Genomic DNA, 26,969 nt, shown 5'->3' with positions numbered 1-26,969 from the left:
GTGGGATCAAGTGCACCCTCAGCAATGTTGCTGATGACACCAAGCTGAGTGGTGCGGTCGACACGCTGGTGGAAAGGGAGGCCATCCAGAGGGACCTGGGCAGGCTGGAGAGGTGGGTGGGCCTGTGTAAACCTCATGAAGTTGAACAAGGCCAAGTGCAAGGTCCTGCACCTAGGTCAGGGCAATTCCCAGTACCAGTACAGGCTAGAGGATGAGTGGATTGAGAGCAGCCCTGTGGAGGAGGACTCCCTGGTTAACCCAAGCTCCTGCCACATGAGAGACACCTTTCAAGATCCACCATGTTCTGCAATGGCTCAAATGTCTGAACTCTTGGAAATGCCCAGGAAGGTTTTTCTTTTTTTTTTTTTTTTTTTTTTTTTTCCTTTGCCTGCAAGAAACAACAAACATGCTGTTGAAGTGCAGCCAGAAGCAGCAGCTGTGCCCCTGCAGCCTCTGCACGGAGGGCAGTGTCAGAGGAGGAGAGCTTGAAGGATGGAGCCGATGTCTGGTGACTTGATCAGACCGTATAGCTTGATTCTTGGTTCTTAAATGGTTTGGTTTTCATGACTAGACTGCATGAGCAGCTGAGCACAAGCTGGCTTCTGGAGTGTTGCAATGCTTGAGTAATTATTTGCTCTTTTGAGTTAAGTTTGTAAAATACGAATCTGATGTCCCATAGAACCAGCAGTCATGAGCTATTACAGGTGCTCACCCAGTCTGGTGGGGAGGGGGAGGACTCCCTTGGCTTGTACAGATCCCTAAAGTTGCACGAAGCGTTCAACTGGGATATTTAAGACCCAGAAGGAAACTAGAGATGCTGAACTTGCTTTCTGGTTTGTTGATGGGGACTTAGTTCTGTGTTCTCCCCCAAATACATCTGCTGGAGGGGTCTTCAGGGAAAGGATGTGAGTGAGAGGGAGAGGTAACTTCGTGGTTATCTCCCAAACCTGGAGGGTAGATAGATGTGGTGGGTTTTTTTTCTGTGAAAATACATCATTCCTAGGCAAGAATCATGGTTGAGCCTACAATGCCTGATATAAGATGCCAGGAACCTAGCCAAGGCAGAGCAAGCAAGAGGCCCAGTTATGTGCATGCTTACGTGATGGTTATCAGAAGAAACAAATAATTAGGGCTTCTCGTGTAGATGGCAGGTTGGTATGTCTGATCAGTTGTGTTATGAATGCACATCTCAGAGAGACTGACCTGCCTGTTACAGGAGGGGGAATAGATGAGAGCAAAGTAGTTTCTTGAACAAAACAGTTCTGAACTTTAACACAAACTTGAGAGTGCCTCCTGAGAAATCTCAGACAGCTCATTGTTTGCTTGCAGATTACATTTTAAATTCAAGGGAGAATACTCATACAAAAATCAGAAGCTGGGTTACAACTCTGGAGGGGAAAACTTGGTCCAGCATTTTCTCCTCCCGTAATGTAGCACGTTGCATGCATGGTTAGCAGGCTCTTCTACAGTCTTGGTAATTAGCCCTTTTGCTAATGTTACGTATCGAGCGACAAGAACGGAAAAGCAGATGATCAGTAAATAGTCCCCAAATAATGTGAAAAATCTGACAGGGATATGAAGACTGGAAGGAGTTGAAAAGGTTTTTCTATTAGTGGAAAACTGCTGGCATCCCAGAGGAAATCGTGATACTTTCTAATTGATCTCAACTGTGTTCTTGGCATAATATAATCATTCTTCCAGAAGCCTGTTTGGTAAATATTTTTTAAAACTGCGATCTATAATCTGTTGCCCATGGCTTTGTTGTTACAGGATAACATGAAGAACTTAGTAATTGTTTTATCAAGTGTGGTAATTAGCGAGCTTTGAGTGAATCTGTGGAATGTATGTTTTCGTTAATCAGTAGAAATATAATAAGCATTTGACTGTAGATTTTATTAGAACTGAACAAGAGTAACAGCAGGTTATTCCGTGTTTTTTCCTTTACATAAACAATTCCTTCTCCATCGAAACATTCTCCCCAGCCCAAAAAGAAAGAAGTAAATGCAGATAAAATGGTTCTCCTGTTGAACACCCTCTTTTCCCTGTTATGGCAGGCGGTGAGTGTAAGTAATTTTGGTTTATTTTGAAACATTTTTATTTTAGAGTGCTGTGAAAGTACCGTCACATGACTAAGAATGGAGGCCTATATTCTTAGTATTGGTGAGTAAGTGGGGTCAGTCTAATCTGAAATAACACTTCAAGTGATGCTACTTGCCTAGGTACTCCATGGCAGTGCTGCTGTTTCTTCTGACCCCTGATAGCACTTTAGATGGTATCAGAATTTGTAGGAGTAGTACACAGCGGTGCTTAAAGATTACAAGGAAGCTGACTGTGGGGAGTGAATTTGGAAATCATTGCAGGGGACCACTGGCGCTGCTGAAAGTGAGCGGCTGGTGCAGAACCTTTGGCTAGGGGAACAAATGGACTTCAGTAATCCAGATGTGTAGTGAAAGGTGAGGTGTTATACAGTGTTGCATGTAAATAAAAGGTGTATTCTGGGGCAAAAGCTCTGGGTTTGTTCGAACAGAAACACACAGCCCAGCTCCTCTGGGTGGTTGCTATACCATCTGGAGTAGCTGCGGTGCATGTCACGTTGCCTTTGGTCCTGGGGAGGCTTTGAAGCATCCTTCTGAAACAACTTCTGGATTTCATTGCCATCTCTCTTGAAGGAAATTCTTTAATCCATTTCTGGGAGAACAGTATTTCAGCCCCTGCTTTTCAGTGAAAGGTGGAAAAGCTCTTTTTTTTCCTGTTAAACATGCCTATTAGCTTGTGTTCCTGCAGCTCGTAGCAGTAGCCCAGCCAGGGGATATTTGTTTTATGAGTGTGTCACTTACAGAAAATCCTGCAGTAGTTTTAACTTAGCATGCTGCCTTCTGAATAACAGAGGTATAATAACTAATATTATTTCCTTTCCTTGTTCAGATGATTGTCCTCATTTGTGCAGTGTTTCCATTAGCTCTCCAGCCTATACAAACGCTGAATTCCTATTGTACTGTCTTGGAGGAAAAGCCTTTTGGGTTTTTTTTAATGTCATGTAAAGAAAGAAGAACACAGGCAACAGTCCCTCTTTTTTTTTTTGGTTTCCTTTTGTCAACTTTTAAGATTAAGCTTGTGGAAGAACACGTAGCTAAGTCCATAAAAAAAAGAAAATAAACTTTCCCTTTCCTGGGAAAAGGAAGATGTATTGAGTGAGACTATATGCCTTGAACATATAAATGCCCTTTTTCAGCTTTTGAATTGGTTTATTCTGTTGGGAGCTATGGTAAGGGGCATTTTATAGAGGGACCTAAGTGTGCAGCTTAGTTAATGCAGCAGAGCAGAGGGGATGTCATTGTGCATGTCTGGGAGAAAGGGTGAGCATAAAACACTGATGTGACCCAATATGCTTGTGCTTGCAAACGCTGTCTTCCAGGGTGTGCTGATACAGTGACATGAAAAAAACGCAGCAGCAGAAGTGGCAAATTTTTGTGTGGCATTTTCATATAAACGTCTCTCCCTGTCTCCGAGACATGCATAAACCAAGGTTATATATTTGCTTCTCGTCAGATGTGATTGTGTTGAAGGGAGTTAACATGGTATAGGTAACGATAACTACATTTCTGTAACTGCTACGGTGTTGTAAGCAGATTCTTCAGCAAATACTGCAATTCTTGGAGCTCTTAAGCTTGAGGACAGACCTGACAGCTTCTATACCTGGCATGAGGGTTTGGATGCAGTTACAGAAAAGCTGTATGTAAGTCAAGAGCTCTGTCCCTCATAGGAGTAGTCTCAGGTTACCCAAATGCTTTGTTTTTCCACGTCTTTTCATTATATACCATAGCAACTGAGGAAAAACATGGAAACAAACATCTACACCAATGCGCGCAGCATGGGCAACGGGCAGTTGGAGCTGGAAGCCAGGTGCAGCAGGAAAACTGAGATAGTTGACATCACGGAAAAATGGTGGGATGACCCACGCAACTAGAGTGTGGCAATGGTTGGCTATAAGGAGAGGCAGGGGGGCAGTCCTCTAAGTTAGGGAGTGTTTTGACTTTCTAGAGCTTAATGATGGTGATGATGGGGTTGAGTGTTTATGAGTTAGAATCAGGGGGAAGGCCAGTAAGGCAGATATCCTGGTGCGAGTCTGTTACAGACCACCCAACCAGGATGAAGAGGCAGACAAAATATTCTATAAGCAGCTGGGAGAAGTCTTACAATTGCTAGCCCTTGTTCTCCTGGGGGACTTCAACTTACCAGATGTCTGCTAGAAATAAAGTAACAGCATAGACAGAACAGTTGTTCCTTGAGTGTGTGGAAGAGAACTTCCTGACACAGCTGGTCAGTGAGCCAACTAGGGAGAGCGCCCCACTGGACCTGTTGTTTGTGAACAGAGAAGGACTTGTGGGTGATATGATGGTTGGAGGCTGTCTTAGACACAGTCATCACAAAATGACAAGAGTTTTTGATTCTTGGAGAAATAAGGAGGGGGGTCAGCAGAACCGCTACCTTGGACTTTTGGAGGGCAGATTTTGGCCTGTTTAGGGGCCTGGTTGACTGAGTCCTGAGTGCAAAGGAGTCCAGGAAGGCTGGACATGCTTCAAGAAAGAAAGCTGAAAGGCACAGGAGCAGGCTGTTCCCATGTGCCAAAAGACGAGCCAGTGGGGGAGAAGACTGGCCTGGCTGAACAGGTAAAGGGTACTGAGGGAGCTGGTGGAGGTGCTCACCAAGCCACTTCCCATCATTTACCAGCAGTCCTGGCTAACCGGGAGGTCCCAGTTGACTGGAGTTAGCAAGTGTGATGGCATCTACAAGTAGCGCCTGAAGGAGGATCTGGGGAGCTACCGGCCTGTCAGCCTGACCTTGGTGCCAGGGAAGATGATAGAGCAGATCATCCCGACTGCCTTCACACAGCATATACAGGACAACCAGGTGATCAGGCCCTGTCAGCATGGGTTTATGAAAGGCAGGTCCTGCTTGACTAACCTGATCTCCTTCTCTGACAAGGTGGCCCACTTAGTGGATGAGGGAAAGGCTGTGGATGTTGTCTACCTGGACTTTAGTAGAGCCTTTGAGACCATTTCCCACAGCATTTGTCTGGAGAAACTGGCTGCTCATGGCTTGGAGGGATGTACTCTTCACTGGGTAAAAAAACAGCTGGATGGCCGGGCCCAAGGAGTGGTGGTGAATGGAGTTCAGTCCAGCTGGCAGCCGGTCACAAGTGATGTTCCCCAGGGCTCGGTATTGGGGTCAGCTCTGTTTAATGTCTTTATCAGTGATCTGGACGAGGGGATCGAGTGCTTCCTCAGTAAGGCTGCAGGCAACACCAAGTTAGGTGGGAGTGTTGATCTGCTGGAGGGCAGGAAGGCTCTGCAGAGGGACCTGGACAGGCTGGACTGATGGGCTGAGGCCAGTTGTGTGAGGTTCAACAAGGCCAAGGGCCGGGTCCTGCACTTGGGTCACAACAACCCCACGCAGCGCTACAGGCTTGGGGATGAGTGGCTGGAAAGCTGCCCTGCAGAAAAGGACCTGGGGGTGCTGGTCGACAGCCAGCTGAACATGAGCTGTCACTGTGTCCAGGTGGCTAAGGTGGCCAACAGCATCCTGGCCTGTATCAGCAATAGTGTGGGCAGCAGGAGTAGGGAGGTGATCGTGCCCCTGTACTCAGCAGTGGTGAGGTTGCACCTCGAATGCTGTGTGCAGTTTTGGGCCCCTCATTACAAGAAGGACATTGAGGTGCTGGAGCGTGTCCAGAGAAGGGCAATGGAGCTGGTGAAGGGCCTGGAGAACAGGTCTTATGAGGAGCAGCTGAGGGAACTGGAGTTGTTCAGCCTGGAGAAGAGGAGGCTGAGGGGAGACCTTATCACTCTCTGCAACTACATGTAGATGTGGTGCTTGGGGATGTGCTTTAGTGGTGGGCTTGGCAGTGCTGGGTTAATGGTTGGACTTGATGGTCTTAAAGGTTTTTTTCCAACCTAAACTATTACATGATTCTGTGATCTCTGTGCTTAGATGAATGAGGCTGGACAAAACCCCAGTCTGGAGTTGAACTACCCTATATTCAAAACTCCTTATTTCATCAGAGCATTTTTCTTTCACCGACTCCATCATTTTTGAATTTATTGCTTGTTAACTCATGGTGCTTTTGAGTCCTCTCCTTTTACTCACGTCGTGTTACACCTGTGGAGAGCACAAAGTTTATATTACTAGCCTCTTCCTTTAGTACAGATAATGGTGTTCTGTCTTTTTAAGTGTCATTTGGCTGTTTTTAATAACTTTTCTGTATGTACATACAGATGCATATATATATAATTTATATTATATAAATATTATGTATATTTAGAAATATATAGGATATTTATTTTATATGTACATAAAAGGAAACAGTTGTTAGTTCATCTTTTGCTGTTCATCTACACAAGCATCCATTCATGCTGGGTGTCCTTTGAAACCTGTTTGCTTTCCCAATAGTAGTATCCAGTTGGGGAGGGGTGTGCCAGTAAGACATGCTTTCACTTGCTATTTTTAACCCGTGTCCTTTTTTAGCTTTCCGTGAGTACGTGTATAATGCTGGGCTGTCAGGGATATGTCTTGCAGCACTATTTCCTGGCATGGGAACAGGAGGTGTGATTGAGAAATAGCTTTGTTACGACTCATGGACATAAGCTAAGCTCGGTTTAGTGGACAGCACCCAGATGGATGGTCAGGGGTGAGCTCTCACCAGATAACATGTCTCTGGTAAAATAAGCATGCCTATTAAATGAATCCTGCCTCTAAATGTGGCAATACTTACTGTACTGCATTTATACCCGTAACTTTGAGGAGGACAAAATTCAGAAGATTATGATTGAAGTCTGAAAACGTGTATGAATATGCAATTTTCACTCTTATCAGGCACAAATATTGAGAAGGTGCTTTCTGGCTTGAATATTCACAAATCCAGAAAGCCCTCTGACAATTGCCTTGACCTTTGAAATTGGTGATGGAGGAGTTTTAGCTGCTTTGGTTCAGAAAGGTTGAGGAGGTCACCCTGGAGCGATTAGTAACTCTGTTTTCTGCACTGTAACCATTATGAACCTTTCTAGTAGATAGGAAGGATTTTATTATCCTCCATCACGAGCAACTGACGCAGCAGGCATGGGAGAGGTTTTATTTTGTTTTTTCGATCTTTTTTCTACTTTAAATTATAATGAGGATGTGATAATTACCATAAACAGTGGCAGAAAGTGCATGGGACATAGCTCTGCTGAGGGGATTTACTTTTCAGAGAACTGAAAATTGGCCTGTGGTCTTCCAAATTACTCAAAGTGCTCAGTTTGAGTTCTGCTTAATCTCCTCTCAAGGTGTACCTTCCCAATTATGGATTGCAAAGATCAGATAATTAATCTTCCAGAATATTTTTGTCATCTTGCTTGTATGTGCATTCTTCAGTGTACATATAGCCTGGGGGGCATTGCAGATTAAACTGAGAGCTCTGTGCCTTAACTCTACAAATGCAGGGATTATTTTTTCCCCTCTTCAAGGCAGAAAAATCATTTTGTGGTGGTGTAAGAGCTTGAATTTACTAGTATAAATAACCCTTCTCCCTGCCTTTCTCCAAAATGCCCTTCTAGCTAAAGCACTTGCCTTCTTATGAATGCAGCTACAACTTACCTCCTTTAAAAATCTATTTATCAGCAATTTTATACTAAAATATGAACAAGTTTTAGATTTATTTGGGAATATCCCAATGAATTATGGAAACAATTCTTTGCTTTCCTATTTGTGAGCCATTCAAAAGGTGTTATTAAAACAATGAGAATTTTATGAACATGCATTTACATGGGGCATCACAGGCCAAATGTTTGCCTGGTAATACTGCAGAAATTTTTCACTTTGGGGTGGGTATTTCAGGCTCTTGACAGGTTTTCTTCTCTGATGCCATGAGCTTCTTGTCTTTCATGATCAAAATACAAAGTACAAAATGCATGCAGCCAAAAATAATTTCCTTCTGTCCTGTACTTTCTATCGATGTTATTTGGACAGTGCCTTTTATTTCTAATCCTCACTTAAACGGAAAACCCAAGAAATGCTTACTCTTACACTCTTAAGAGTGGTTTTTTTTCTTTAAAGTATCTTTGTTTTTTCTCTTTCAGACCTGGGCCTGGATCAGTTCATAGTGAAACGCTATGATGGGAAGGTGAGCACATTAGACTATTAACTGTGTTTTATTCAATGGCTTTTTTAACCTAGAGTCCTTTAGTTATTACCTGCATGTGGGTGTAAGTTAAATTAAGTATTTGAAGTATTCTGGTCTGAGCCTTTTGTTGTTAAGTAGCATTGCATTGCTTTTTCTGTACTGACAGAAAGATTTTTTTTTTTTTAAGGGGTCTTTTTTTAGTGTTTGCAGACAAAAGGTTGCCTCTCCTTATATACTGGTAGGCCAGGAAATTATAGGTTGTAATCATGTTTCCTTGCTGCTTCTTTATGACTCTGAGTGCACCACAAGTGACGCTGTTTCAGGAGAAACTTACTTGACCTTTCCCTTCCAGACTCATCTCTGGATTCCTAAAGGAAGGAGACACTCTTGTATTTTTATCTGTATTGCCAGCATGTAGTTCCCCACCCCATCAAACAACCTTGCTCCCTTTTGAACCCTAGGTCCTTCCTACAGCTGTACATGACTGTTCTGGATGTTTGTGCTATCACGATGCGTGTTGGTAAAATGTTGAGCATGCTCTGATCTAGTTTTGTCTGCCTGCCTAAGTGGAGCCGTGTAGCATCCTACCTGTTATGGAAATCAGAGACCAAATTAACCATGCCATAAATCCCATTGGTATGAAGGAGTACGGTAAAGGCACCTCTGGTTCTAGGACTAGCAGTTCATGTTGATTTCTTGAGGTAGATAACTGTAGGTTTGTTGATTTTACATCATATCACCATGGGCACATAATGGTACTCCAGCTTTTAGCAGTATTTTAGTTTCGTCTGTTTCATCTGAAAATAAAGCTTCTGTTTTTCCAAAGGAAAGTCAGCATCTGATCCACTCATAGCTAAGTAATATACCTGATACATAGTGTCAGGCGTTTCCAGAAAGCCTCGACACTCAAAAAAAAATGCATTTAAAGCTTTATAGAAACACAGTGTGGGCTGAACACATGCAGTTCTGTGTCTTGTTTTGTGTTTGATAGAGAAAGGTAAAGACGGAAGGTGATCAAATTCCTGCAGTCCCTGTCATCAGCAGCGTACAAGTGTTCTGGTTACCCAGGCAGCAGAGCGAGATTTTGCTTGAAAACAGACAATTGGAAGGTAGTATTTTGGCAGTTAGTTTTGATGCATAAAACTACGAAGCGTGTTGTGAACGCTTGTTTTCTTCTTCCCCTGCCACAAGCCCAATGTCTGCTTTTCATGATTAAAAAAGCCAACCAACCAACCAACCAAAAAGTACATGTATTCTTTGCAAAATATCAAATGTTTCTCCCTCTGGTTTATGACAGTCTATTTTGCATCCACTCACTTTCATCATTTTATCTTGTTCAGCTATCACATTTATCCCTTAGGCTTTTACATAAACAAGATTGGTTTTTAGGGAAGAAATGCTGAATCCCACACTATTTTTGCTAATCGTTGCTCTGTTCCTGAGTGCTCTGCTGTTAGTTCTTATCACGTTGGATAAAAGATCCAAAGGCAATCCCTTTGCTGAACTCAACTTTCTGTTCCTCTGCCCTTCAGCACCGAGGGCTTGGATTGCAACACATTTGGATGTGATGGACAGTCACCACACAGGGGTGTTGAAAACCCACAGTCGGTGTTTAAGGTACCGTGTTCGACTGTGTGTGGTCATCCATGCTCTTAAGATTTTGCCAGCATGGTGAAGATCTATGTTAGCCAAAGGGTGGAGAACAGATAGCCTTTGCATTACACTCTAATCGCATTTCGCTCTGACCTGTAGCACAGTGAAATTGCTTTTTATATAACTTACAGATGTTGGTGCTGCACTTGGATGTCTATGTGCTGTGGTTTGGATAGTCTGAAAGTGAGGCAGCAGATTTAGGGTACTGCAGTGGACTTTTCTTTATTGCTATCTTGTCCTGGGACTTATTTTTTCCACAGTCTAATAACACCATAGAAGCGGTTTGCACTGTTGAAAATGAAGAAATAGAGGTTCTTGTTTGCTTTGTCTTTCTGCTTAAAGACACCTTGGGACTGGCTAAATCTGACTGTGGCTATAAAGATAGTGGTAATGTCCAGGTGAGAGGATAATTTGAAAAGAGTATAAAATAAGTAGGCCTTGGTGCTCTCTTGGTGATGGAAGAAGTTGACAGTAGATTGGTCTGTTTGATAGCATCTTGTTCTCATTTTATTGCTTGCTTTGGGTTTCAGTTTGAAAAACAACACTGTCTTTACTCAGTCAAGCACCAACCGAGGTGCTGCAGAGCTGACCTTAATCATTCACGTTTCACTTGCACAGTAGCACTCAAGGGATAAAGCCCTTTTGCACCTCTTCCTCCTTGCCTGTTTCCAACTATGTATTCCTCTTGGGTTATCAAAGCATACTCTACCTGGAGATGATTTTCTGGTGCTTTGTCTTTGTGTGTTGGTGGAGCAGATGAGCTCAAGCAGAAAGGTAAGAGGTCCATCATTCCCCTAAGTATCCTTACAAATGTCACATGGAGGTAATGGGATTTGCAGTACAGGTGTGTGCTCAAAAAGTAATAGGCCTGTTCACTGGAAATTTCCTCTTCATCTTTAAGGGGAAAGGAGCAGTTGAGCAGTCAGACACAATCAAGCTGTGCTACTGGAAAGTACTGACAATCTGCACACTAGATCCTGACTGAAGAGTAGCAAAGAGAATTAATTTTAGTTCCAAACAAAGTTGTATACCCAAGGATGCATGCAAGTGATAATTTAGAAGGAGATTCAGTTAGAAGAATAGAACCAGCTGTGCAGTCGGTTGCATTTTAATTACGTATTACAGGACAATGTTTAAAGTATCAGTGTGAATTTTGAGCATGTGTATTTCAGATTTAAATGCTAAAGCATTAGTAAGCAGATGTACAAGTGGCTCTTTTCACAGAACCAATTCTATTTACATAAAACTGCCCTCAAAACAACTAACTGACAGTTGTGTGGTGATCGGAACTGGTCTTAACAGAGGATTTTGTGGAGTGATGTGCCTCTGAATTGTAATTGTGTTGGGTACATCTTGCTGTGCATGTGATTGAATGCTACGGTGAGAAGACAATACCCGCTTTTTTTTTTCTGCCCCCTACCCCTTCTTCCTAGTGGTAATTTAGAGTTGATGGAGAGGGAGGTAAATGTTACTGCCTTATTAATGGGAACAATGCTCCTGTAATTTGAGCCTAAATGCTTTTTCTTCCCTTATTGCAAGACCAAAAACCCTGGAGACATTCATCCAGCAAAAACTCTTGGTCAGATCTGTTTGCCAACATGAACTCATACTTTTCTTTGACCTGCTGCTGGGCTGAGTGTGTAGAGAGGCAACTCTATCCCTGGCTCCATTTTTTGTCTAAGCATGGTGGTTTCTCCCCCAGGGAGATAAGCTCTGGAAGGTAGAGGAAAAGAGGCATTGATTGCTACTCATTCAGAGTAGAAAAAAGATATTAATCAGTCTGCAAACATTTGAAAGTGTTCATACTGAGCCTGAACAAAAAGCCGATGTGAGAATAGACAGTCTAATGTGTATCTCAGGGTGCTGTGGCATGAAGGTATCCAAACCACAACTGTTTGTCTGCTCCATTTCCACTGTGTCCGTTTCCTCCTCTTGCATTTTGGCAGTGGGAACGCAAATGCTTTTTTAACCCATCCGTAGGAAAAATATCTCATGTTGTCCCTTCTCTTGTCCTGCCATCTTGAAAAGCATGCCTCCGGTTAGAAGGAGTGAAGTCCTATTTAATTTAAATGTGCTGTTCCCCTCCTGCATGTTTGTTAGGGCTTGAGAAAGGGCACTTCTGAGAGTGTTGTGGAGATGTTCTTCATATATCTGATTTTCAAATGGAGGCATTGTGCTGTTTCATGGCTCACTGCTTACCTCTTTCTTGGCAAGATGATAGTGATGAATAAGCTCACACTAAGTGGAAGTGTATATTGCAGAATGGTCACCTGGGTCCTCTGGTGTGGTCGCCATCCTGGTGAGCCAGCACAGGGGAGCTCCCAGGCATCCCACAGCTGAGCATTCAGCAGTGCAGGCCAGTGGAAAGATGTGAGCAGGGTCAGAAAATGGATGTGGTGGGTGTACAGCAGAGATCTATCTCTGTGCGGTTGGGTGCTCACACTGAAGGTGAGAAGAGACTTAGGAATTTAGTCTATTTAGGAAAAAAACCTCACCCTAGATGGCTTATTAGTTGAATATAGAATACACTTATTTTTGTTCTCTTGTGGGTAAGATATCTTGCTGCTGCTTAATACAAACAAAAGCCTTCAAGCTACCAGCAACAGCTTACCCTCCTGTTATCGTTGTTGTGGTAAGCAATTATAGAGGCTCTCAATGCCCTCTAATTAAATTTATGAATTAAATATTTCCTGCCAGTATTTATATTTACATCTCTAGATGTTTGGGGATGCCGTAGAGTAATGCAGAGCAATAGCAAAATGAAGGAAAAGGAAAATATTTCAGATGGTTTCTGTAAGGGCCAGTAAAATATCTGAAATGTGCTTCCACTGGATAATGCAGACTTGTCTCATGGGCCAGTACCATGATTAGCTTAAACTACACTTACCTGCCAAGGCCCTTTACCTGGAGGTGTGTGTCCGTTAAAGAAGAGTTTCTGGGAGTCAGCTTAGGAGGAAGATTTCTTGCCAGAAGATTTGAAGAGCATCTCAGGAGCAGAGGAGCCTGAAAAAATGTATTCAGGAAGGATCCACATGGAAAGGACTGGAGGTAGATTGACCATCCTTTTCTGGTGGATTGAAGGATCGTGCTGCCATATTGAAAGAGGGGGGAAAAAGGAGACTTCATTAGCCTGAATTTTGGGGGTCCTTTGCTTTGCCTATGAGCTAAGACTTCCACCAGAGTGGCATAAGCTGTTGTAGACCTGAGCTTTCAGCAAGTTAGACAAGCTCTAAGTCCTGTTGTCATTCAGGAGCCAAACGTTGGATCAGAGCTCTGAGGTCCTGTGATGTTTAAGTGCCTCTGAAACCTTCATTTGAAAGAATGCAACACTAAATGATACCTTAATAAAAGCAAGATAAGGGAATTCAGTGAATTGTGTTGTAAAGTGCATGTGCAGTTGATTTACTGAGCCTGTTAACTGAGAAGGATACTCAGTACTTTCTCTAGCTTAGATGCAATGAAAACGGGTGAGAAGCCCTCTAAATCCAACTGGATGAGGTCTAGCTAATGTCTGTTGTAAGAGTGTTTGAAATAAATGAGTCCCCAGGGTCAGCAGTTTGAGCTGTTGAGTGTAGGTTATGGCTTGCTTGGAGATAACCTTGAAGCCTTCAGCTATCCCGGTCCGTAATCCATGTGAAACATCAGTGTCCTATTTCAGATTTCCTGCTTTTAAATTCCTTCACCTTCTGATCTCAGTGCAGGTAGAATTTACATAATAACCAGGATGGATCTTCTTGCATAGCTAATAACCTTATGCTCCTATGTATGAATGGTCCTCTGCAGCATCGTAATGAACTGGTGGGAGATAATTCTTGTCTGTGACCCTTTGTGGAAGCAAGCAGAGATGCAGTTTATTGCAGATAATCAGCAAATCTGAGCTGAGCTGTCAAGATTCTTACCTTGTCTGTCTTTGCTGACACCGTTGTCCATGTTTGTGGGATTCTTTGCTTGCTAGCTTTCTCCTCCCTGCCAAACTTGGCCCTCGCCTCTGCTTTGGTTAGCAGTTTTGAGTTACTTTTATGTTCCTTACCAGTTTTCCCTGTTTTCTGGGATCTGTGTGGACTCTGAACTGCAAATTCTTCTCTTGGCTTTTTTTAATAAAAACAAGTGTTATCAAAGAAAATACTTAGTTGCTTCTAACACAGGTAAATGCACGATGCACAAACATCCCTGTGGACACCTGGGTTACTTTGCATGCATGTACAGAACATACTTCATCCCTTCCTACCTCCTCTACCAAATATTTGTGGTGTATTTTAGTTTTGTCAGAGCTCTACTTACTGTTATCTTTTTATTACTGCTAATTCTGTTGCTCGTTTTCACAGAGCTCGTTTTGGCAGATACTACTAAAAAGCTCTTGTTGCTCTATGTTCTCTTCTGGTTTCTAGGTATCCAGCGCGTATTTCTTCCAGCTACTAATATCTCTGATACTTGTGTCTTTATTCTAACTATGGTTTGGGTTTTTTTTTTTTTTGGTGTAACCAAGCATTCCCTCATTTTCTTCCCTTTTCTAACCCTCTCCCCTTCCACCAGGATTTCTGGCAGGTACAAAGCAGACAGCATGTGCTTTGATTAGTTTGTGCTTCAGACCTCATAATACGCACTTTTCATGTAAAAGGGACAGTGTACGCTCACCCTTTCTGCCCGCTCCTTTAATAAATAATCCTGAATCCTCTCCTTGATTCTCAGCCTAAAGGATTTATTTGAGAATACTTGAATTCGGCTTGTTAAGAGTACAGTCCTCAGGGTAACCGTTAATACATGGCTTTATTAACGGGAACATCTTTGAGCAGACTTCAAATGTGTGCCTCCCCGTCCTCCTATTTTCATAGTTTCTTTTGAGGCTTCTGACTTATTCTGCAGCTTGATGAGACCGCAATAGCTGGCTCTGTTGGAAAATGGCCTTTTCTGCTCCAGGCCACAAAGTTGGGTTTATTCTGTGAGAAAGGACAGGTGTCTCTCTGGCCAAATGCTGTGGGTAAACATGGTGTATTTGCATGTGTGTAAGTTTGGGGAAGGTTATTTTTTGCAAACTTTCTTGAGGATTTCAAGTTACAGAACTATGTAGGATGAACTATATTAAATAATTCTTATGAAGAAGATATTTAGATGCTATAGTTCATAAGGTGGTTTCTAGGAAAAAGAACTAGAAATTAGAGAAGTTCATTCAGTATTAGTAAGTAAAGAGGGAAATGTACTCTAAACGCTTGCAGTTTGCCCTGTAGCTTTGTGACCTTAGTGAAATCCGTAGGGGAAGTTAGCAAAAAATAAGCAACTTGGTGACAAAGTGCCCTTAGTGGGTGTATGCAGACTTTTAATCAAAAAGTGGCTTATGGGATCATTTTTTGGTTTAATTTCTTCAATAGTTGTGCTGGTTTTAGACTAATGCTTAATACTTAAGGGATACAAAGCTGGGCTCTGAAAGCTTTGCCCTAGGGTAACATGGAGTTAGTAGAGAGAAGGGGAGAGGGAAGGAGAATGGGTTGAGCAGGGTGGGAGGGAATGTTTTAGGAGATACTTGACCTTGCTGCCTACAGAAGGAGAGGAGGTCCGGATGGCAGAAGCAGGTGAAGAAGGGAGGAGTGAGAGAGTGGAAGAGATTGGCAAGATTTTCGGTTATATCTTAATTTGGTTCCTTAAACTGTTTGTGATTGTGATGACAATCTCTAATTACACGATTACTTGTTGTTTTTCCCCAAACCACTTTCTCATTTAGTGAGTGATTAGTACTGAGTGTATAGCCCCAGTCTCATCATCTGAGCCAATATTTAATACTTACTTTCTATACAGAATTACTATTTTCCTCATGTAATTTGGCACTGGAAATTTTATCTGAGAGAACAAGCAGCGTGCATTATCAACATAATGAGTTCATCTTGGTAATGCGGGCTAAGACAAAGGAAAGTAGTATTCCGATTTCCATCTGGAGACCTAAACAGCCATTTAAATTCAAAGGTGTCAGAAGTCAGCTCATTTTAGTGGCATGGTTTGGGACATCAAGGACCTAATTTTAATCCTCCCCCACCAAATTTCCATGACGAATGCTGCTGTGGTCCTACAGATTGTGATTTCATTACCCTGCAGAGGACTGAGACAGTGGAGGGGAGTGGAAGTGTGGACTGTCCCTTTTCCGAGGCATTTCCTATTTGCTTTTCCAGCAGGGGTTTCTCCTTTGCATGAGTGGGTCTGCTGCCTGTGAAGGGTCGAGAAAGTCTGTGTTATTTTTTTTCTTGATTGTACAGAATGCTGGCCTTGCGTTTCAGGTGCCATTTGTTTTAAAGGTGATGAATATTTACAGCCTTGCTGGAAGGAGGGAATGCAGATTTCTCTTCCAGTCTCAGGAGACCACCTGTAGTAATAGTTGCTGCCTAATTTTTGATTCTTTGTACATGTCCAAATCCAAATTCAGAGGGAGAGAGTATGCAGAACAACAACATGTCCAGCTCTGATTTTGTCCCCCTATGTATATATACAGATAAAATAACCCCCAAATCTAAGGTTTTGAAAAACTCTTTATTCAAGTATGCTCTTGAAAGGTCATAAGCTGCAGCATTTCTCTGCCAACAGTAAATTTTAAGCCTTTTCCTACGCTAACACTCACCATGATTTGCCATGCAAAATGTCTTTGCGTTTGCCTGTGTTGGTATGTGGCCTTCATAGTAAATTACCTAGACCCACTAGGAATGATACTATGAACTTTTCCACTGCAAAAAGAGGTTTAGAGTTTCAGAAAGTCCTTGTGCTGTTTCCATCACAACCTTATATGCTTTTTTCTTATTTTATGATATATAAAAAGTGATAAAAAAATCCCAGGTAGTATGACTAAAACAACTTATTTTGTATCCACATTATAAAGCCAGCTTTAACAACTCTAAATTCCTCAATTCTCCCCCAAGTCTTTTTTTTTTTTTTTTTTGTCCTTGTTTCATAGTGCACAGGGACCTCCCCTGCCTCTTTTTCCCTAAAGAGCTTTTGAACATCTGGGCTGATAGGCCCAATTATTATATCTGATTCTGAAAGCCTTTTTGTTTCTTTATTTCAGTTTTCATAATGTAGGTAGTGAGGTGCCCTGAAATTTCTAAATACATGGCTTTGGATCTGTAAAGTTTATAGCCTCAAAAAAATGAGCAAAAATTAAAAATATCCCTAATTTCAGAGCCTTCAGTTCAGCATTTTGATGCAGACGAGAGTTCAAAACATTGTTTTATTTTTTTTGGTTACCGTAGCAGGCTGTGTTGCCTGCAATTTTCACTGGTATTTCTTAACGCTTTTCCCTTATACTGTCTATCTTATACTATAGCCTAACACAGAGCATCTGCTGCGAATGTGTTAGCAAATATCTCAGTATGTGTTTCCTCAGATTTTAAACAGCCCTGCTTGGGAGGGAGCTGCAGTAGTCTGTGCCAGCGTGATGCTGTCCTGCAGGCTCTGCTGGACCAGGCAAATACAAGCCACGTTGCTGCCCCTTTAAATGCTGCGTAGCACTAAGGAGATGGCAGATGCCAGCTAATATTTTTAAAGATGTCACATGATATGCGTGGTGAGTGCTAAAGAGTGTTTAAAATGGATTGAGTGGATTGTCCAATAAATTTTATGAAAAGATTTGTTTTCCTACCCTTAGGAGGATTCATAGTAGGTTTTTTATTTATAGGGGTGCTGGCTACTGATTTAAGCCCAAGGTATCAAGCCAGTTTGAGTTGGTATAGTAGCTCATTGTGTCTACATGTACTGCTTAATGTTACTGATACAGGGTTCTTTTCCTCTTGTCAGAGAGATTTCATTTGCAAAGAGGCACCGTATCCCAAAATCGCAATAATATGGAGGGTCATCTTTACCTTATAAAGCCAGAAAACTGGAAGACAAGGAAAGAAATTGTATTAGGCCAACTTGTAACACAGATTTTTTGAAAACTTATACTGTGGGGAAAAAAATACTTATTTTTAACACTGAACATAGAGCATTTTAACTTCTTTTCCTATATGCCTACAGCTAACCATGAAAGAAATACATTACTAGATGTCTTTCAAATGGCTTGCATAACTGAAGGTGGTCAGTTGGGACTGAAAAAGAATTGCTTTGCAGCAGGGTGACTTCACTGAAATATTAATGGTTTTGTATTTGCTTACACAATATTGGTAACCTTAAAGTATTTCTTTTAAAAAGGAACAAACTGAGTATGATATTTATCAATAAAAGATGGCTATGCTTCATCTAAAATTCCTTACGAATTTACAAAATTACTTGCTCGTTCTGGAGAAATTATTTTGCATGCACTTTGATATTTACTTTGTTGTAATTTTGGAAGGCATAAGTCACTGTCGCATGGTCGCATAAGGGTGACAAAATCTGGAAGCTTTGGTTCATATAAGTACAAAGGTGATCTTGAAACATAAACAAGCTATGTGAATAAAAATGCTGAAAGTGTGTTTTCTCCTCCAGATGGAAACACAAACTGTCAGGTTTAAGTGGCTTCCCAAGAATGTGTTCTTCCCAAAATCACGAATTAAATGCTGCTCATTAAGTAGTTTCTGAAATGCAAAATGAAGTGGAGCTGCCAGGATTTAGCTGATAAGGCTTTTCTGAACTTGCATTAGGAATGCAGAGCAAACACCAGCACTACATCTTGAGTCAAGGCTTTTCTAAACTTACATTAGGAATGCAGAGCAAACACCAGCACTACATCTTGAGTAGTCTCTGCCTTTGCAGTGAAGGCATCCCTTTATTTGCAAAAATGCATCCTTTTTTTTCAGATTTGCATAATTAAGTATTAACATGTTTCATTCTTCACTCAGCCCTGGGAAAACAGTTTTTAGCTCCAAAATAAAAATAGTATTTAGCAAGGAATGGAAGGAGTCAGTGGGTTGGGGTTTTTTTCCCCAAAATCCTTCTTGGCATGGGAGCTGCACCATGTACTTGGCTCAAGGGAGACTCCAGCAGTACATCAGTTTTGGGTTAGAATATGTGACATTTGTGATATATCTTTGGGTGCTTTGCTTGCTTGCAGCTAGCCTGTAACAAAGTCTGAGGAGTTACCTGCATATGGCATGCAACTTGGTTTTCTACAGCACATGGGTTTGGGGGAGGTTGGTCGCTGTTATTAATGTATTCAACCTATCTTTTGCTGCTGGTTGAGCTTGAAGTCGGAATTTGAAATGGCAAACCAAGCTTTGTATTTTGAAATACAATTACATTATTCTTTTTTTACCTGTTGTCAATGTCTGGTGTTGTAAGATAATTTGCCTGAATGCCTGTAAAAAGACTGAGACTGGACTGACTCAGTCCACTGAGACTGGACTGATGGCTTTTCACTGAAATTACACAGCCATGCTTGTGCTGAAAGCAATGGTATATTTGGATTTCTTTTTCTTTTTATAGGTAACTTGGATGTTTGCTTGTTTGTGTGGTTGTTTAATATGAATCTACTGCTTGATTTTAAAAAATACATCATCATTGTAAAATGTTTCCCGCGGCTTGCTCACTTGTGAATGCTCAGTTTTGAATGTTTTTTTGGGTATGCTGAATGATCTTAACCAATCACTCTGGGTTTGGGAATGGATTTAACAGAAAAAAATTCTTATATGGAAGACATTTGACTGCTTTAACTGAGCACTTTGAGAATTTGCTTGTGTTCAGATACAAAAGGGTGTGAAATGTGAAAATTGCCCTGAAATTGTGTGGATAAGTAATTTCTGAAGATAGTCTCTAAAAGAGAATGAAGTCTTGGAAAGGTTTTTTTTCCCCTACATTTTCTGATCCTATGCATTATATTTCTGGTTAGGAGGGATGGTAGAGTATGCTGGAAGTAAAGTAAGATGTGGAAAGGAAGCTCAACATCTATAGACAGTGCTTTTAGGTGTCAGTGAAGACTGACTTTGGGTTTCTCAACTTTGAACTTTGAGGGATCACAACAGTCCACGTTGGGCTTTGTAAAGCAGGTAGACTGATTTTTTTGGTTTTGAATTTTTTTTTTTTTTTTTTTTCCTGGAGGTTACAATATAATTCTGTAGAATATAATGTTTCATGGTGAGGAACAACCCCTGAGAAGGATGCTTTCAGCCTTTCCCGTAGTAGGGTGAGCTTCCCACATACTTTGTGGAAAGCAATCAAAAGCTTCTCAGTGAGCCAGAAAAAAATAAATGGGAGTTGTCGATTTTTAAGCTTCTGTTCTCCTAGTGCTGAGAGTCTGAAAATCTTATTGATCAGATCAGTTGTATTTTCTGCTATTACTATTGCTGGAAGAAATTCCCCTTCACATTAACTGCAGGCAGGCTGAGCACCACTGTCGCAGCATATGTTCCCCTTTCTCAGGTTTCTGACAAGTAAATTCTTGTTAAATAAATAAATAAATTTATTTTGTTTGCTCAAAGATGCAAATGAGTAAATGCTTCTCCCTCCCATCTGTCTACACCTTTGTATTTCAGAGAGCACCTACCTTAATATCTTTTTTTTTATTGTTAGTCTATGGATGTGGTTTTCAGCTTATGAGGAATATTTTGAGCTGTTTGCTGACTATGAATTTTAAGTGCAGAAAAGAAACCCATAAAAATTAATAAACCAGCCTCTGGAACTTTTTCATAGGATCCTTTTAGCCGGTGAATTAGGATGCTAATAGCTAGTTTGTGATAAAAGCTGCTAAAGACAGGCAATCGGAGGAAGACATAGTAAATCACATGGGCAGGTGAATGCTGCTGGCAATGCCACTGGCAGCAATCACAGAAAACTGCTCTCTCCACAAATGCTCCTTTCAGTTCAAAGGAAAACCAAACATTGTTTATTTGTCCTTAACATAAGTGTCAGTGTAACTTTGCTTTGGAACCATCTCGGTGGGAAGGGAAGCAAAAACATTTTTTTTCAGTAAATGATACTTCAACCTGCTATCCTGTAAGCATAAGTAGCAGTTATCTTGCATGAAACAGATGCCATTAACATGTTGTCTGCTGTTAGTGATTTGCTTCTTATTAAATTCCTGATGCTTTCCAGATGGTAAAGGAAGAGCTACTAGGAAGAGTTTTATTTGATCAGTAGAGCTGAACTTTTTTTTTCCCTGAAAACTGTATTTTTTGGTGATCTATATGATTATTTTTGTCTCTTTTCTTGTGGTTTCCGAGCCAGATACGGGTTAAATTTTCATCTAAATTATTAGCTGAACTCATCCCCACTCTGCAGTCACATACAATGGTGAGTGCTCTCAAAAAAAACCAACAACAAACAAACAAACAAACAAAAAAAAAACCCGAAAAAACGAAAAAACGCACCCAAGAGGAAAAAAAAATGAGGTGGATGAGATGCATCAGCTGCAGACAGTGAGTCTGACCCAGAGAGGCTCGGTGCTAACTCTTGCTGGGATGTCTACTTAGGCTTCTTAGCGGTGCCCAGTCAAAACAGCAACCTGGTTGCTTCAAAACTTTCTTGCTCTTCACAAGTCTAACTGTTAAACTTGATGTCATGTTTTGCCTGCTTATTTTATTGTCAGTTAACTAGTTTTCTTTCCTTTATCTTGTATATGATGGGATCTCCGCTAGACAGAGGTAACGGTGGGGGACAGTTGTGTAGCTCTGTCCCCTCGTATGGTGGTGTTTGTCAGTGGTTTTTCCTAAAACTGCTCCTAAATTCCGCCTTGCTTTCACTGCTTCTGTGCTTGCATGACCTGGTTTCTGTGGAATAACCTCATCCACACCTACTTTTCTTTATATTAATTTCATTTTCTTCTGTGTGTGCCTCCTCCTGCTATGTTCTTACACTGGATCACCAGCGTGGATTTCAGTGTGCATTTTCTAACAGTTTTATGGATCCTTTTCAGTCTTTGAAACTTCAGTGAATCAAAGGGACTTAGATTTTTAGCTTAGTAAGGGAGATTAGCTGATAAAACACGTGTGGTATTTTCTATTAAAACAAAGTGTTGAAAAAGAACTGGAGTGAGAGAGATTGATTGATATTGGTCCTGGTCCTAAATACGCTACTGAATCACATGCTTCTGATAACTACAAGTTTTTGATAACTGTGATCATTCTTTATATTCCTGTGAAATATAGTTCTTTCTTGGCTACTGCTACAACAGAGTATAGCTAAAACGCTATTAGTGAAATATAGTAATTTCCTTTTTGAATCCTATATTAACAAACCTGATTTTTTTATAACACATCTCTCAAAGATTCAGATAATTTTAAGCAAAGTGGACATAGTTTTATTTATGTGTGTTTTGGCTAGGCTAAAATAGCTAATTAATATTGTGCAATTCCTTATCCTTTACTTGAGATGGGGAAGCACTGATCTCTGCAGAGCATTTCTGACAGATTTGAAGGCTGGAAAAGGTCCACTGACTATGAATGGAGATAGTAGGGGTGTGTGTAGGTGGAATGGCTTGGTGGTAAGGGTACAAATAAAGCTTTCCGTTTCTCTATTTAATGAAATGCTTTATTTTCTCTTTTTGGGGTGTGGGTCGGATGAATAAATAGAAGTTATCCCAGGAGCGAGAGAAGTTTGCTGATGAGGACAGCATATTTTATGCACTTGGAGAATGTGGACTCATTTCTTTTTCTGACTACATCTTCCTCACAACCGTCCTTTCTAGTAAGTACAGTGGGTTTTTTTTCACTGCAACTACTGCTTTTTTGAAGGTTTACAAGCAATGAGTTTGCTATTGTTGTCTACATACATTTCCCTAAAAGGAATTCTTGATTGCTTTAAACTTGAGCTGAGTGAATAATTGGTATTGCTTCATCTGGTTTAGTCTTAGTTTTGAGTGGTTCAGAAAGATAAGCAGATTGATGACTTCTGAAGATTTATTTCTCATTTTAAAATGTGGCAATTTTTTTTAATGAATCATTTGACCTGCTGTTCAAAATGGTAAATGGGGATGTGTTCTTGAGTTATATGATATTCTTGTGTTTTGGATGAATATGGCTTTCCAGCTCTTCACTGGTTATTAGCCTGTACAAACTCTTTTCCAGCTGTATTTTCACTTGGATAGGCTTAGTCCTGTGTGTGAAGTAATCCAATGAGGAGAGAAGTTAAGCTGTTTGCATTTCAACAAGTATCACTAGATACCTTTTGTCTTTTCACCCTGCTGCACTTGACTTGCATTTGTGGTATTTCTTGTGATCAGATAATCTGTTCCAGCAAAGTCTTCTGCACTTGAAGTGCTGGCACTTAAGTTTGCTTTGTTGGCAAGAAACAGTGAAACTGAAGCCTTTGGTAGTGTCAAATGGCATTTCTAGACTTTCTTCATGAGGAAAGCAAGCTCAAAACCTCATTTGCAGAGCTTCTCTAGCAGCTTGGAAGGTGTTGCATAAGAAACAGGAAAGTCATCAGGTTTTTTTTCAGCCCCACTAGAAAATGTGGGGTAATGGGGAATATGCAACCGTCAAAATGAACTTGAGACATTTTATTTTCAGACTTTTTTTAAAGAAAGAAAGAGAAAACTTGGCCATCTAATCTTGTAAGTATCTGTTTCATGATGACCTGCTTAAAGGAATTAAAAAGCGGGACGCTTCCCAGTTTACTTGTAGACCCCCATTGCTACCTGCTCTGTGCTGTTCAGGGAATCAGCTGGATAATTCACTGATGTTTTGTAAAAGCAACAAGTGTGTTATTTTTTCCCCCACGTTATTGCATGCTGTAACGCTGACAAATGAAAGAGGCAGCTTTTCATTTACTGAACATGGCATTTCAGAGAATCTGTTACAGGGAAGAAGCTATGTTCAAGGTCTTGTTTGTGGTCAAATTGACGTGATGGGGGAAGACATGTATCTGATCTTCACACTGTGAAAACAAACACCAAGAGAGAAAGCTAGATCAATCCAGGGAATTTGTTTTATGACTTTAATCTACCCTTTTTTAGAGTCTCAGATCTGACTCTTAAGACTTTTGCTGTTCCTTTCTTATGTTAATCTAGCCTGTGCCAAAATTAGCTAGGGTATTTTCGTTAATCCAAGTCTCTGCAGGTGAGGACGAACTCACAAACCTATAGTGTCACACTACTGAATGTGGTTTAGAAAACACTCATGCCCTTGGCTTTATGGCTGTGCTGGTGGTGAACAACCCCTTAATCAAGTACATGGGGTGCAAAGGTAATTTGATGTGGTTCCAGAGGCAGCAGCAAGAGAAATTGTTCTTGCTTTGGTTCAATTTTTTTGGTGTGAGAAAAAAGAAAAGGGACCCCCTTGTGTTAGAGTAGCAGCCAGACTTATTTTGGGGGTCTGTGCAGGACGGATGGTTTGGCTTTTTTTCTCTTGTTCTTGGGCTTTTAAATGTGTTACTGGGGAATCAGACTAACAAGAGAAGACAGAATTGGGTGGTTTGTGCTTTGAGGAATTTGAGTAGGCAAGGCAGAAGCTTTCAAAAAAAGGAGGGGGGGGGGGGGAAGAGGATGGGGGGGAAAAAGTTCCAGGACCTTTAGGCTGACTTTTAGGTATTTTGGGGGTTTGCTGAATGGACATTGAAGATGGAGGAATGTCTCTGGAGCTACTGTCAAACAATGATTCACCAGAGGAAGGGTTTTGGTTTAATTTTTAAAGCATTTGCTTTTATAAAAATAAAACTCCCAAACAAACCTTGCCCTGTGGCTAGATAGAAAATTGACTGTTATGCCACGCAGGTTTACTCCCTTACTAGTGAACATTACCTTGCAGGGATCCAGTAGTTCCTGATTATTTTTTTCTCCCCTGGGAAATAAATAAAATAGAATGAGCAAAGTACATCTTAAACCTGGCAGTTCAATATTGGTTTACTCACTGTGTTGTTTAAATAACCCAAACCTAAGAAGGTATCTGCACAAGAGTGAGCTGTAGATTACATCAAATAGCTAAAACCCACTAAATACTGAGAAAGGAAGGTGACAGTAGTGAGCACTAAAGCAGGACAATCAGAAGGGGAGTGTGAGATTGTGTCTGGAGGTGGGAGGCAGGAGGGAGAGGTGCTCCTCTGCTGTGCTTAGAAGTGATGGAGAGAGATCAATCATGGTCTGGTCTGGCTTATTGAGCTCAAAACTGATCAATGATAACATCTGAAAACAAGAAACCAAACAGGCTTCATGTTGTTGTGCTCCTCAGGAGGCGTGTGCCCAGCAAGTCTACTGAGATGGCTCCTGCCCATCTCCTGGCTCTACTGAAGGCACTGCTGGGCTTTGAGAGTGCTTCCCAAAGCTTTTCACTTAATTTGTCTTTGCAGCTTCAGCTGAAGCTCACTTCAATTGTACTCTCTGAAACACGGGCCACGTGGCAGCAGCCAGGGAGGGAGAGGAGGAGAGAGGGCTAGAGCCTTCATCTGTATGTTGCTCACAGAGAGCTGGTTGCATATTGCACAGAAAGTGAAGTCTATCACCATATTTTATTTACAAGTGATTTCACACTCTAGCACTGTCGGTTACCGTGTTTCTGTGAAAAAGTGTTTTTAAAACTACTAATAAAATAGCATTTAACTGCTTCAGAAAGTCAGCCTTCTATTAAAGGCAGTGAGAGCTGAGTGGCCTTGAAGATACCACACGGTTTTGGTTGCTTCAGCTGCTCCCGTTGTTTTGGGTCAGAGGTAGAAAGATGAGCAAAATACAGGATAAGCAAAATGCTGGTGGGATTTCCCCTGGGTCATTCAAATGTCATAGGAAAGCAAAGACATCGTTTCCCTGGCCAGAGAGGTTTTTTGCTTTTGGACTTGCAGAACGGGTGGAGGAAGAGGAGAAAGAGCTTTTCCGTCATCAGCGGCTGCAGTTTCAGAGCAAACGTCGTCCGTTGTCCAGGCGCGCTAGTGCAGGCTTGAATAATAGGTACTGAAGGGAGCTGCGCATTAAAAGAGTAAGTCAGTGGTGCTTCCATAATTGGACTGTTGCTATGTCTGGATTTACTCCTCCTGGAAGGAGGGTTAAATAGCATTGGCTGAAGCCAAAGTAATTACTCTCTTACCAGGGCTCTTGTAGCAGACCTGCAGCTCCTCCTTCAATCTCCTGCAGGTTCTTTCTAGAGCGCAGTGTGCTGCCATCCCTTCTGGGTACTGGTCTGCAAGAGGCCTCTTGTCTAGGATACATTCACTTTTTTTTTTCTCCTCCTTTCCCTAGCATAGGAAATAAATCCCAAGCCATCTAGCTCTGGAAATTATTTTCTGGACAGATACTGAGCGCTATGCGGGTCCCTGCCATGGAGGTGGCAGGGTGTGCTCTCCTGCACTGCTGCACACAGGTGATGTGGTCTCCGGGGTCTGTTTACACTATGGCCCTTTTGAATATGTATTGCTGGCTGGCACAAATGTCTGTAGTCTCCTTCCCTTCCATGAGTGAGATCTGTTGTCTTATCAGTGGCATTTTATTCTTGCAAAGCAGCACTAAGTTCCAGAGGGCTCATTTCTACAAGAAAAGGACATACAAGGTTGCTTTGAGTTTATAGGAATATTTTTGTTTGTGGTCCTATTCGTGTTAATTTTACCTTCAAACTTTCAAGATGCTCTGTTTACCTACATGCATATATGTGAGTCCATCTCGTCCACACTATGTGGTGCAGGGATGTCTTCAATACTTTTCTGCCAGCCCAGTTGCTGCTCTTTAGGATTTCCAAGATGTATCTGAGCAGCACAGAGATACTCTTCAAAGGGATGTCCCAACTTCCAGATGTAAGCTCGGTCGCTTCATGTCTGACTGAGGGCTCTCTGGCTCAGCATCCCGCTTCTGCCATGGGCTGGTAGCTGTGCTGAAGAACAGAAATGGGATGGATTTCTTGCAGTTGGCAGTTTGGGATCTTCTCAAGCAGAGCTTGACCTCTCCGGTTTGAAAACCAATGTTAGAGCGTGGGATGCTCTGCCAGCCTCTTCACCTGCAGTCTTTACTTGGTCTTTCTCTGTTCATCTCTTAGTCCCTTGCATTTGCATGGTGTGATGAGCTGATGGGTCTCTACTAACCTCCTGTATCACAGAGAACAGTAAATTTGCAGCAGGGAAGGACTACTATGTGTGCAGCACTTATTAGCTTGATTGAGAAGTTCCAGAAACTTACTCATGATTATTTCTGTAGAATTAGGAAATAGAGTAATTTTGTGTTGCTCATAGCAATATCCCGGAACTTGCAGGTGTTTGGGGTGTCCTGCTTCTCCAGGGGTTCCCTTCTAATGGCCTTCATCTGGAGATGCCATTTCCACAGCTTGTTTCCAGGTCCTTATTTCATAAAGTCTTTTAAGAG

General features: G+C 41.5%; 1 protein-coding gene across 1 annotated transcript in view; it reads left to right on the top strand.

Moving 5' to 3' along the window:
* The window catches only part of MICU1 (mitochondrial calcium uptake 1), a 98,085-nt gene that overhangs the window by 23,182 nt on the left and 47,934 nt on the right, over nucleotides 1–26,969 (top strand). The window contains exons 5-7 of the mRNA XM_086466357.1: nucleotides 8,115–8,158; nucleotides 20,924–20,989; nucleotides 22,267–22,381. Coding sequence (XP_086322483.1) covers nucleotides 8,115–8,158; nucleotides 20,924–20,989; nucleotides 22,267–22,381 — 225 coding nt within the window. The remainder of the gene's footprint in view (nucleotides 1–8,114; nucleotides 8,159–20,923; nucleotides 20,990–22,266; nucleotides 22,382–26,969) is intronic.

This window comes from Leptosomus discolor, chromosome 6 (assembly GCF_034619465.1).
Source record: "Leptosomus discolor isolate bLepDis1 chromosome 6, bLepDis1.hap2, whole genome shotgun sequence".
NCBI classification, from domain to species: Eukaryota; Metazoa; Chordata; class Aves; order Leptosomiformes; family Leptosomidae; genus Leptosomus; species Leptosomus discolor.
Note: the sequence above shows the minus strand (reverse complement) of the source record. Positions and strands in the feature narration are given on the sequence as shown.